The following is a 13,648-nucleotide window of genomic DNA, read 5'->3' as shown; positions in this document are numbered from 1 at the left end:
TCCATCAAATCAATGTTTGTATGTTTTTAAAAGTAATTTCACATGTTAAATAAATGCATACCATTACATATTTGGCCAAATAAATGCATATAATTACATATTTGGAATAAAAATTATGCATATATATGCGCATATTTTGATTGAATTTAACTGCATATATTCCGCGCTTTACTGATGTCTAAAGAAATAGGGGTTTTTCAACCAAACTAAGTGTAAGTAAGTAAAATAGGTTTGGCAATAGTGCAATGACCTAAAATAATATTTTTCGCATAAGTGCAGAACAACAGAACGCCAAACAGCTTTAGCCTAATGAGTAAAACATATTAAATTAGATAAACACTCAATAGTCAGAAGCGATGTTGCTACAGAAGAAGTAAAATTTCAAAACTTACCGCTATTAAACTTGAAGATAAACTTCCTTTGTCTTTGGAACCAAAATGCTCAATCACTTGCCAGTTACTTTTCCTGGTAATTTCACCTCCTGATACTCCAACGCTTCCCGATGTGCCGCCGCCACCCGAAAATGGGCTGGTTGTGGCTGTGGACGTGGGAGTTGAAAGAGGAGTGGTTGTGTCGGTGCCTGAAACACACAGAAATGGGTAAAAATATTTAAAAACACAAAATAACGGGGGCAGCAGCATGCTAGATGTACCAAACACACAAATAATAATTTAGCAAAACCCAAAATCCGAATAAGAAACGTCCGCGATTACGGACAATATTCAGCTTTGTAACATTTCCGTGCAATTAAGTTTGGAGTTGCTAATTGCGATTGGTTAGTAGGACAGGTATCATATTTACAGCTAACGTTGGATTAAACATTGGCGGTCATAATAAGGCGAAGCCAACAAATAGGATTAGGACGACATGTCGGGTTTATCCTCCATAAACTTTCATGACATTCTCGATAAAGCAGAGTTTATACCATTAAAAGGGTATCACAATAAAATAACTATCTTGCACTTAGATTGGAAATTAAACGCAGTAAAACATACAAAACAATTCAGTATAACATATACAACAAAAATGTCGACTATTTAATTCTCACAGTCAGCCCTGTGCCCCCAACTGCCAAAATGTAAAACAATTCCAATGGTATCCCCGTCCCAGTTACACATAAATGAAGAGAATTAGTAAAATTCTCTATCCACAGGTGTAGAAAAATGTAAAATCGGATGACTAGCTCAGGATTTAGCAGAAAAATTGTGCCATGTCGAGACAGAAAATAAATCTACAAAATACCTAATAATTTATTGATTTCATGTTTATATTTTATTTTATGAATTGTTCAAAATGTTCTACATTATTCACGAGGCAATAGTATACTTTCTTTTCAAAGTCTTCACTAGCATTAATCAAAATTTGACATTATTCATTCTTGTGATATTCGGTTTTTCTTGTTTACTAATAAATAAAGGTCTAAACTTCTTCTTACTGCGCCCTCTCGTTTGAAGCTTGCCGATTTGCTTTGGAAACTGCAGCACCAAATATTTGTGTGGATGAGCCGTCTAACCTTCTTCAATAACCGATCTTTCAATCTTGAATTTTGGCGTCTTCCTACTGATCTTTTACCCTCTGTTATGAGTGGAAGTAATTCGTATTTTTTTGTCTCAGCACATCACTCCCTGATGGTGTTTAGCCATCGTTATTTTTTTTGTTTGCCCATGCGTTGGAGTATTCTGTCGTCAGTGATCCTTTGTACCCATTGAATTCGTAGCATTCGTCTATGAAATGTGTATATATTTTAAGAGCCTCTATTTTTTCTCTGTTTGAGTCCATCGTCCATSTTTCAGACCCGTAGAGTAAGATARAGRAAATGTAACATCTAACCATACAAATTCGAAATCTTATGTTAAGGTCTGATCTTGTAAACAATGTAACACTTATGAGCATGAAAACATTCCTCGCTTTCTTGATAGTATTTCTCTCGAAATGCACTGGATGATCAATTGTTCATTCAATTGTTTGTACCTTGACTATTATTTTGGGTTTYGAGATATTCAGAATSAGGCAGARCATTTCTCTCTTACACACTACTGCATTTATTGTATTTTKGAGATTTGTGCGTTGTTTGCTTTTATGGCCGTGTCGTCAGCGTACCTGATGATCGTGGTTCTGTTGATCGTTGATCTYAATTCCCCCTTGCTTCTCGTCTAATGYTTCTCTGMATATATCGACTCGTAGTACAAATTAAATAGAAGCGGAAACAGAACACAATCCTGTCGGTCTTCCCTAATCTACATGTCTTCCGATGTTGCTTGTTCTATATTAACGTCGGCCGTTTGGTGCCAGCGAGTTATGAAATGAGGTCCTGTTCGTGGACCCCGGTTGTTTGCAGAATCTCGATAATATTTTGATGGTGAACGCGATCAATGCCCTTTCGGAAGTCCGCAAAAATGTACAATGTATGTTTCTGAATCCAAATTTAATGTTATTTATCAACTATTTGCACTTCTTGTATATTCGTGTACGAATGCTTTTGAGGCAAGTTTTAAGATGATGGGACAACCGACTTTTCTTGGAAGTTTTGTTGTGAATGTTGACCTTAGCTAATCTGATCGTATTTTGCGGGAGTTATATATATTATTAAATGATGTTCCCTCTTGCTGGTGTTTTGTAGTGGACTGTATTTTGCGTTTTTTTAGGATTAGCGCACTCTGCACAAAGATGTATCAAACAATCTTTTTGCGTGGTTCTGCTATATATTTTTATTGACATCTCATCGAACGTTTTTATGCAATGTTGCCAGATACGGTAGTACGCATTTTTAATAATAGGACAAATAATCCTCAACAGATGTTATTAAGTCCAGGCTATTGCTTTCGTTTCCTGCTATTAATTTAGGTACTTCAACGTTTATTTTGTCAGAACCGGTAGATTTTCCATTTCTTGTGTCTTTATTGCGTGAACTTTTTGGGTAATTTCTGATTTTTTTCATTGCTCTCGATGACTGTGGGTGGTAGTGTTTGGATGTATTATTTCCATCTCTAAAGTCTGCTTGCAAAAACAATATTTTTCAAATTATCTCATATGAAAAAGTCTAGAGGAGTCAGATCCGGTATCCCTGCTGCACATTCTATTGCACATCGTCTATTGATCTATTTGCCGGGGTACCGATAATGTAACCACTCTCTAACTGTTAAAACAACATGAACTAGAGCTCAGTCTGGGTGGAAATGGCGGTTTCCTTTATTAAAGAGCATGGTAACATTTGCGTTAGTTTGATTTTCTAAACATTATATTAGTGGCTGTATCACATTTTCTAGAAGATCGAGATATGGCTATCTAGATACGTTTCCAATTTCCGTGTAGGCTCAATGTTTGGGTAGGAATTCTAGAAAACACAATTATAATCACTACTGATCATATAATAACTCTCGTTGGTAAAGGAAATCTCCCTATCCAGCTAGACGTCGCTCTATTTCAAGGTCCAGTAAGATCTCCAGATCTGACTCCTCTAGACTTTTCCTATAGGGTCATTTTAAAACGGTTAAAATAATTGCTTACAAAATCCTACCAATAGTATTCGAGAGCCAAAGAATCGAATTTCACAAGAACGCATAGCATGTTTGCTTACATGTTGGGGAACGTTCTAAGCAATGCGAACATTTTCATAACAATTTCTACTATTCCCTTACGAATAACTGCAATTAATTTTTATTAATGCATCAATAAATTTGGAACGTAAAATCAATAAGTGCCAGATTTTTTGTCGATTAATATTTCGGTATTCATATGACACATTTTGCCTTCGAAATCCTGACCAGACGATTTTACTTTGTCTTCCTTCATTGGATAGATAATTTTATGATCCTTAAAATGATTTCTCACGCGGTGGGAGATGCCATTTGAAATATTTAAGTGATGGTAGTTGAGGCTGGTGGCTTAGTAAAATAAAAAACTAAATAATTAAAATTAAGTAGCTAAATTAAAAATGTCATAGAAGTTTCTTTTCCTGATCTAAGTCGACATATTTTTTACGACGACAAATTTTGTTTAATTGTTGAAATTTCTTTAAAATATATTTAGGGTGATTAGTTTTGAAATTAAAGTCCTTTATACATCAATTCAACCACGAACAGAACCTCAACTTCCTACAATAAACACCAGAACGTTGCAAGATATAATTTAGTTTCACTAGATGTATCCAATAAGACCTTTATTTGCGTTTCGCACATCCGATTTGTAATTATTCTCTTGTAATACAACACTAATACGGCTCTACAATTTACTTCACTAACATTTCCGCATATTGATTGATTCAAAATAGACCCACGCTTTAAGCACCTCATACCTTAACTTTAGAGCTACGACATCTTATAGATATATTAGAGTTGGTATATAATTTACTTTACAGAGGGAATTCTCTTCAAAAATTGAAATTTGAATGTGAGATAATCGTGCTAATTTAAGTCCTAAACAATTTACATACGTATCCTGAGATAAATACATTCCTAATAATTCCTATTATGCTCAGGTTCAGATCGTAACGACTTTTTATGGAAATCATTCTATATGGCGACCAAATTGAAATCGATAAGTGCAAGATGCATCTTCAAAATTAAATGTTTCACAACAAAAAAATCGGCCTGAAATAATAAACCATTGATAATTGTCGTGACAATGTTAAACTTTTTTTCTCATATGGTTTCGATAAATACTAAATGAGTAAAACCTGTTTCCATATAAAGCTCATAATTGGAAATATTATTTTGAATGCTTATTTGTTCTTATAAGAGCTGCTATACTCATTTAAAGGTCTCTTGTTATTTTGGACAATGATGAGTGTCAGATTTGGGACACAGTATATTTATCGGCCCGGTGCAAACAGGGTGTCCCAAACTTAAAGCTACAACTATCGTTTTGACCACCAAAATTGTCCATTAGAATTGAGTTTAGAAAGAAACACATTAAATATTTTTTGCATAGATGGTTTCTAAGAAAAATAATGGGTGTGCGGCCAATAGCATACCACGTAAGATTCGAAATCTGAAAATTTCAAATCAGAATGTTTCTAAAAATCAAATATGTTCTGTTTTAGAATTTGTTCTATCTGCAGTTGTTAATGTATGCGTAGTGTTTTATTCTTTTCACTTTCATACAGTTCTGCTTATAAATTGAGCCTTCCAATCGACACTTTAATGTGGGTAGTGGTTATTTCCATTTCCATTAGATAATTAGCGACGTGCAGCCGGAGGTACTTTATTTTTAAATGTTTGCCATTATATTTGATATCACACATGTTTTTAGCTTGCAGCGCTGTTAGTAATAAGGCTTGATGTAATTTCGGTACATTTCCTTTTAATTATTTGCCCGACGCAATTGTTAAATTAGGGAGGCCGACGGAAGAACGAAACGGAATTTTCTCTTGTTCCTTTTATGAGGCACAAGGGCTCTATAATTCTCCAGTTGTGGAGGTTCTTTTTCGATTTTGTCTTCTATTAATTTTTTCATAATTCTACCTTCGCATGTTAATTAATTTGAATGACTGTGCGTGTGATTTGTTCAGTGGCTTGCATCTTCGTTTTAATTTTTCCCGTGCGTTTGTTCTAATAATATGTCCATAGCCCAACTTGTAACTTAGGGATCGAAAGTGTTTTGCTATGTTGGTGATTTCAGTCCTGGTGGTTCCTAAATGCGTTTTGATTTCGAATTTTGAGTCAATTGTAATGCAATTGATTTATCTTTTGACAAAAGTAATAACTTCTTTATATTCCCTTTTTATTCATATGAAATTGTTGTTCTTGTCTGATCTCATGTTTAGAAGGCCAGAAATCTCTGCATGAGCAATTCTTCAATCCACGGCTATTCAATTTAATTCAATAAACTCCAAACGTACTACTTAAATATACTACTTAAATATACTTTCGTTAAAAGAGTAACAGTAATATACAAAATTTGATCTAAAAAATATAAATATAACTATTTCCAGAAAGCTTTTAAAACTACGGTCAATACTATAAAGCCAAAAGTGAAAAATGCTAATTAAAACGTAAACATTATTTATTTATGATGACTTATTTCATTCTTTGTCATAAGACTTGTCCCAAAGAAATGCGGTAATTCAGCAGTAAAAGCTTGAGATTTTATGAAAATTTACCAGTGAAGTGAAGTCGAAATACGTGTTGTAACTTACTACTACTCTTGAAAGTCGAATAACTTACAGCTGTGTTTAGCCTCAATAATTATTTAGCGGGAAGTAAACTCAAGCAAATTATAAATTGAGCATATTTTAAAACATAAGATGATCGATTTAAAACACCGATCCTAGGTACAGCCGAGAATAAATCAACAAAAAATAAATACTTAGAATAATTTAAATTACGTTGTTTTTAAACTTTCATTTGCAATTTTTTTATGGAATTATCAGATTAGCAGTGTAAATGAGGACTGCTTCTGTAGCAGGACAACTTGTTCCTTAGCATATTTAAATGAAATATTTCCAAAATTGTACCACCAGTATATTTTCTTGATTTAAATTGTAACCTAAATTTGACTTGCTCAGTTAATCACGCTAGATGTAGATATACTCCAGATGAATTTATGCGCTCAAAATTAACCACATGAAACGTTCAAAGATCTACTTTATGGAAGTTATGGCAACATATTTGAAGATATAAACTTTATCTCGATGGGCAATATAGTTTATACCCAACAGATTAAATACAACAATTAATTTAGTACCTACAATTGTACGGCGTATTCTGTGCCTTGAGGCAAGAAACCTTTACAAAGCTTCAATTAAAACCGTGTATGCCCTTTACAATGTTTCGGGCCAAAAAAGATAAAACTTCCTACACAATAGGGCAATTTTGTTATTGATGTGCTATCGTAAAAAGAAAAGCACGGGTGTTCTGATATTTGTAGGGAAGGTTTTACAACTGAAAGAAAATTCATTCTATATGGTATTGCATGGATTTTTTTATATTGAAAATTAATGTTGTTTTGTCTTAGATTTATTGACTTGGAAACTACTTGAATAATGAGTCTAGAACAATGATAAATAGAATTTAAATTAATTTTTAATATTGTTTTCTTTGGTTTAATTGCCTATTCACTTGGCTTTTAAATTGTATTCGATTTAAAAAAAAAACTTTATTAACAAATCGCACCCACTATTATTGGACGATTTCAATAACGCATGTATTTTCGTTCAAAGCAATTCGAGCTTTTAAAACCCGCTCCTGTTTCCATCTAGTCTTGAGTTTGAAAGTGATGTGTGAATTGTTGAAGAGTTTAATGGGTTAACCGCCGTGCTAAAGAACTTATGGCCGACTTAAAATGCTATTGCTAGAGAGAGCGTGCCAGTCAATAGTCTTTTAGACTTTTTAGCGTCGTAAATAAAGATATTTTTAGACTTTTAATGATTTTATAAAGCAACCTGAATGCTTGTACTTTTACCTCTAGCTATTGTGCTGTGTAAAGTCATTTCCAAACTGTATAATTCGAAAATTTGCACTTGTTAAGTCGTAATACATATAAAATTGTTAAAAGTAATGAGCACTAAATAATTGTGTTTTACAATGATATGTGAACACTCCTTATTTAACCTTTTCCTGTATAACTATTCTAATTTACTCACCACTGTCGTTTGGCGATTCTGAAAATAATTTGGGATGTTGTTTTAAGCTGGTCCAACGCCGACCGATACCCCTTTTGACTACAGTGCTGTCCTGAAAATAAACGTAATAATCACTAACTTGCAAAGCAGATGTTGTATTTTATAAAATTTTAGTCATTATTATCGACCAAATTAATTTGAAATTGATAAATTTACAAAAAGTGGGTACTGTTCTCGCCACAATTATCTGAAATGAAAGCTCATTGCGGCAGAATACTGTAAAACTCTGGCAAAAATTTGTCTTAATATGCAAATTCTTGAAAAATTGGAATGTCTGAAACGGGGCATTGTATGCTTAATTAAGTTACCTTTTGCGTTTGCCGCGATTAACTGTCTGGAGGTAATTCGTAAATACCGAGTTTGAGGGGCTGTAAAAACCACTTTTATTTTAGTTAGTTGCTAGCAAAAGGGGTGTTCTGTAAGACAGTTTTACACTTTCGATTGGAGGATCTTATATAAAAACTATATCTACGAACAAACTATATCAACGACGTTCAATTGTTCAATTATCTTCAATATTTAGCTCATAGTATTTTTAACCCATTAAATAAATCCGATAATAATTAATAAGCGTGGATATATTAACAATTTGGTAATCGAAATTACGAAATTTAATTGCTCTAGTAAGCCCATGAGGTTGCGAGCTTAAGAAATTAAAATCGGTTTACTGACTAAAAGTAAACATTCAGTCGCTTCAACTGGGTCTAAAATCGCTATAACGAGTCGAAAAGTGTGCAAAATAATTTTCCTTTTCCTAGAGAAAGCGTAAACGTAAGCGAAAGCTTTTTCCAAAAAGTTTCCTTAGTTACGATGGTCAAATGATGTTATCTAGTGGTTGCGCTTCACAAATAATGTGTCTTTTTTTAATGTTAAGTGCATTACACACTTGGTCCGAGGATATTCTTATAACATTTCGGTCGAGTAAGCTTTTCTATAAGCGTTAAATTTGTTTGGAAGCGTACTGGTCTATTGATAATTGTTCAGAACATAGTATATTATGGCACAAGAGCATGACGCCCTCAGCTTCGCCTCGGGCGTCAACTTCAAGCAGTGGCGGAATCTCGACTCGCGCGTACCGTATACTATTTTTCTTAATCCTCGATGGAAACTAGCCGGGAAAAGTATAAGCTTTTGAAAAAAACGGCTTTGAAAATGTTGTCAACAGTCAGCTGACAGTCAGTGACAAAGTCAAGCTATGAGCGTGCGTAGCAAAAGTTATTACTTTCCACACGGAATGAAGATAATTTGTAATGCGTAAAAGTGATGCTTTTGCCATCGAAAATAGTGATGAAAGTACGTACTTTCCACTAGGGGATAAAAAAAAACGTTAAATTGTAGGCAAAAAAATTCACAAATATATCATTATTTTCAGTTCAATCAAATTTTGAATGCATGTTCTTAGTAATTTTTAAGTAAGTAAATTAAAGAAAAAACTTTTCTTTAACAATTGCATCAAACACCATTGACCTACTTTTTCCAATTTTGGTCTGGAAAAACAGCCAACTTATTGAACTTTTAACAAAAGATAAGAAAGCTTATTTAGCGTTAACCAAGAAACGCTTGTCAAAGAAATAATATTGAGTAAGATTTTCAGTTTTTTATCAAAAACTTTTATTTACCAAATCGCCATCAAATCATTTACGTGCATTAGGTAATGCCCGAAGAAATCAAGAGTATATTAGTCAACGCACTTTCGAAAATATACAAAAAAAGCATTATCTATCATAAACTTTTACTGCCATTTAATAGTTAATTCCGTAACCAGTAGGATATGAATATTATTAACTCACGTATGTGATTAATCACTTAACTCACGCAAGCTTTTGATCGGTACCCGAAATGGTGCAGTGAACGAAAGATACTCAACTTAACAAGCGAGAAACGATTATTAGTATATTTTAAGAAAGTGCAATTTTAAGACACAATTTTGACAATCATAGACAAATTTATTACCACACCAGTCCCGTCGTAAAATTGAAAAAAGCATTAGTGCGGTAATAAACATAATTATGACCTTTGAAAGAGTCTCAAATTATAGTCATTATATAAGAGTTGTAGAGAAATTAAATTATTCCCTTAAAAAAATAAGTTGCGCATGATTTATTCAAATATGGGTGTATAGAATAATATAGAGGGTGTGTTAAATGGAACAATGTTCTTTGGGAAAAACACAGGTAACCTTCTTCGTTGCTTCTCCGCAGTAAACCATCCTGTTGTATGATAATTAGTGAATTTCGCACAATACAATTTTATCAAAACTGGAATAACTTGGTCCAACGTCCATTACTTGAGACATCTTGACAATGTTTTTAGCTTTTTCAATAATTAGTATTCCAATCTGGATATTGTTTGAGTTTTTATCAAATGTGCTGCCAAATGAACAAAATACTACTAAATTCTAAATACTGTAAATTTCTGGTAAAAATTCAAAGCAAAGAAATCAATTGCGAACTATTTTTCGAAATATCGAAATAAAGGAAAGAACGAATTAAATAATTATAGTGAATAAATACGGATTAACTGAGAGAAAACTCGCTAAAAAAATAATAACAAAATAGCAAACTCTCTTGAAGGAAGCAGGAAGACATTAAATAGCAGGAAACTAGTCTCATACGAGAAATACATTATTAGCGAATATATCCAGGGTCGTCAAGGGTCGACGTGCTCAAATTTCCAAACGAAAGAAAATTGGTCCGGTCCACCCTTTATGTGCCCGAACGAAAGTTTAAATTGAGGGTAGATGTTTATAACGTGCAAAACTCAAACCGAATTTTGATTGAATATTCCAAGCCCGGTACCAAATGAGAATATCGGAAACACTGAAATGCATGATTAATTAAGTTGCGTGTTCGCTTTTGCAAAAAGGTAAACTGTTAGTAATTATTTAAAATCAATCAAGTTGCGCGCAAATTAGGTTCGGAGCGGAATTTCGAGTGGGATCACCGAAATGTAAATCTGAGGTGATTCATAACTAATTAGCACATAGTCGTTGAATGGAATTTAGTGTGAAACTTTACTTGATTGTAAACTGTAATACCATGTGTGACGTTTAATTAGGAATGCTTTAATAATGTAGCGCAAACTTCGCATTACATATTAAATTACGCTGAAAAAATTGATTAAACCGAAATCCGTTCGATGGAAGGTCCCGTATTAGTTCAATCTTTATATTAAATTACGTACTAGCGGTGCTGATTTTTTATGGAGGCGAATAAGGGCACATAAAAACGTAGAATTCGACGCTTATCGGATAACGAAATTGGGTAAATGGCAGATACAATCCAAGTCAGAACCAATTATTTAGATGATGTAGTAGGATTCAACGGACACTGTTGAGTTTCCAGTCTGAAATGAAAATAACTTGTTTTCCAAGAAGAATTCGAACGATTTAGTTATAACAAAACTAGTAAAAAATCATTCATACATCTCGACTGTGTCTACAAAAAGAAATTGCAAAATATTGCTACTGTTCACTGAAGAAAATTGAACTGAAAACTAGCAGAACTCAAAAGTAAATAATACATAACATTTAAAGGCGACAAATGATCAAACACCGAGTAAGTGGGATAGAATTGTAAACAGCTTACGAATTGGTGATTTTAGTCATTTCAAAAAGTATTTAATTTTTATTTCGCAAAAGCTTTGGCTCGATTTGGTGGCCAATGGACTGAACACTGAAACAAAGTTTACAGTTTTCACAAAACGAAAAGAAAATGTGTACTGAAACAGGAACAATCATACAATTATTCAATAGAATCCATACAGGTCAATTCGTGGAAATTATTGTTTAACTGTAACTCTACAGTTCGTCAAGTAAAGTTAATCTGTTGACCAGACTCAACCTTTTTAAACACATAAATCCTCGATTATTGCATTTTAATCAACGTTTCCTTTTTCAAAATCTGCTCCAAAAATAACTAGTTAATCACATAATCTCGCAGTGGACTACAGTTTCATTAAAACCGTTTACAAACGCACATCACGTGGCCTTTTATCGGGAAAAGCAAACCTCGAAAACATTTGAACAGCTATCGATTTCATCCCCGTAAACAAACGAATAAAATAGGAGAGGTAGAAGCAAAGTCAGAAAGTGAAGACTCAATCAACAAAGCAAATTACAACTAAAAAAAACATTAAATAGACTTAATAGAGAAATATAAAAAGTTCTGATCGGATATATTCACGTTACAATGCACATACCTGGGCTCACTAAACTCAAAACTTTCTCAAATAAAATATGTGGAAAAATTAAAGTAAATATTTGAACTATAATTGAACATATTTGGTTTTCAGATGTTTCATATTCCAGTATAGTCGTCATCGAAAATATCTTAAAATACACAAGCAAAAACCTACATCCCTTTATGAACTAAGCTATGCATTATAATAATTACCATTAGTTTCTTGGTGTAAAAAAAATAAAAATAACCCAGCTGAGTTCTTAAGGTCCCACTGAATATCAGTCAATGTCTTGCTGTTACTGTCTTCAAACTGTTGGCACATAAAATCCTTACTGAATTTTATAGAACATCTCAGATTGAAACCAAATATTGTTTATTTGAGCATTTCAAGCAATACCTACCAGTAATTTGAAAAGTTTAGCGCTCGAATCACTGGCCAAATGGCACGTGGCAAAGTAATCAAAAGAAAATCTGTCGAACGCAGGCTGCGTGTCGCAGCCAGTTTGTATATGTTTAATACAGCTGCATGTATTAATGTTGAAACAATAAGACAAAGAATATAATCAAAATGCTGCAAAGCGAGGAAAGACGAACTTAAACTTAGTTAGATTAGAGAAATTAAAACTTGAACTTAAAACTAAATAGATATTTAAGGATTTGAGATAAACAGTTGCCTTAACTTAACGGTTGATTTATTGAAAATTGATACTCCAAACCATGGAAATCTCACATTCAAATAAAAGATGACCGTTGGTGCACGTTGATAGTTAAGTAAGTTCATCGGATAAAAAAGTGTTTAAATCAAAAAATTGTTCTTAAATCATTTTAAAATGTGGGTATTTCAAACAATTATTTACGTATGCATGCATTGCTGATTTCGGCAGATTTATTGTTGCCTGTTATATTAATAATCAAAATATATTTTGTTTAATTTATTGTGACACGAAAGCAGTCTGTTTCTTCAATCATATTATCTTAACAACGGAGTAAAATACAAAAATKAAACAATAATTCATACGTAACSAACAAATATAAGARGCTTTTCATSAARTTTCTTGCTCGCCMTACAGAGTAAATTGCGACTAAAAGCAACGGGCATCTTTATCAGCTKGATWTTGTGATGACCAATTTTTTATCTTGTAGGCTCAAAAGTAACCATCCTCTAGTTWAAAAAACCAGCAAATTTTTAAAGTGGMATGTTTTCTTTAATGGYCACYATGAAAATTTAGTATCATCAGCTTCCTGATTTGAAAYTGTAATTAACTCAMTGTGCATAGAAGCAAAATTAGTTTGTCTCTTTAATGGCTGGCCAATACTAAATTAAACTAGACATTACATAAATCAACATSTTTAGTAAGAAGAMGMCTCTGAATGTGAACGTTTAATCCCTGATTACTTTAACGACACGCACCATTACAAATTTCAAATAACCGGAATCTGAACTTTTTGGACCATTATTACTGGTCATCCAAAAGGAAAGTTTKAACCATTYTCAGAAAGAGATTTATTGTGCAGAAATTCAATRCATAACTACATATGTATGTATACAAATAATACTTGTATTATTTGYACAACATRAAATCACTAAAAATATTATGAAATATAAACCGACAACAAAATGACATCAATTCATTACTTCAGCACTCTAAACTAGATAGAAAAGATAAATATCAAATGAGTCAGTACAAAGTGGAAAAACGCTTCTACTTTTCATTCGTAAAATGAGATATCTGTAAAGAATATTTCAAATAAGCAGCATTCTAAGAATCGACGATTTAATCGCAGTCATAAGCATCGACTTTACGGGAAAAAGAAAAAGTCCGAAGCGCCGTTCATAAACACATAA

The 13,648-nt window shown here is 33.0% G+C and overlaps 1 protein-coding gene and 1 long non-coding RNA gene across 4 annotated transcripts in view; one reads left to right on the top strand and one right to left on the bottom strand.

The window, feature by feature from the left end:
• Positions 1 to 13,648, bottom strand: part of LOC109540307 (adenylate cyclase type 6) — a 232,004-nt gene that overhangs the window by 87,297 nt on the left and 131,059 nt on the right. For both annotated transcript variants that reach the window (XM_048665026.1, XM_048665025.1), the window contains exons 5-6: positions 7,583 to 7,673; positions 393 to 580 (exon numbers count right to left, since the gene is read on the bottom strand). In XM_048665026.1, the coding sequence (XP_048520983.1) occupies positions 393 to 580; positions 7,583 to 7,673 (279 nt within the window). The remainder of the gene's footprint in view (positions 1 to 392; positions 581 to 7,582; positions 7,674 to 13,648) is intronic.
• LOC125503896 overlaps positions 1 to 13,648 on the top strand; it is a 309,807-nt gene that overhangs the window by 166,119 nt on the left and 130,040 nt on the right. The gene's annotated exons all lie outside the window — the stretch shown is intronic.

The sequence above is a fragment of the Dendroctonus ponderosae genome, unplaced genomic scaffold (genome assembly GCF_020466585.1).
Source record: "Dendroctonus ponderosae isolate FM_Combo_2020 unplaced genomic scaffold, Dpon_F_20191213v2 Dpon_F_20191213_3, whole genome shotgun sequence".
In the NCBI taxonomy this organism is placed as follows: Eukaryota; Metazoa; Arthropoda; class Insecta; order Coleoptera; family Curculionidae; genus Dendroctonus; species Dendroctonus ponderosae.
The sequence above is the reverse complement of the archived record's forward strand: the minus strand, read 5'-3'. Positions and strand labels throughout refer to the sequence as shown.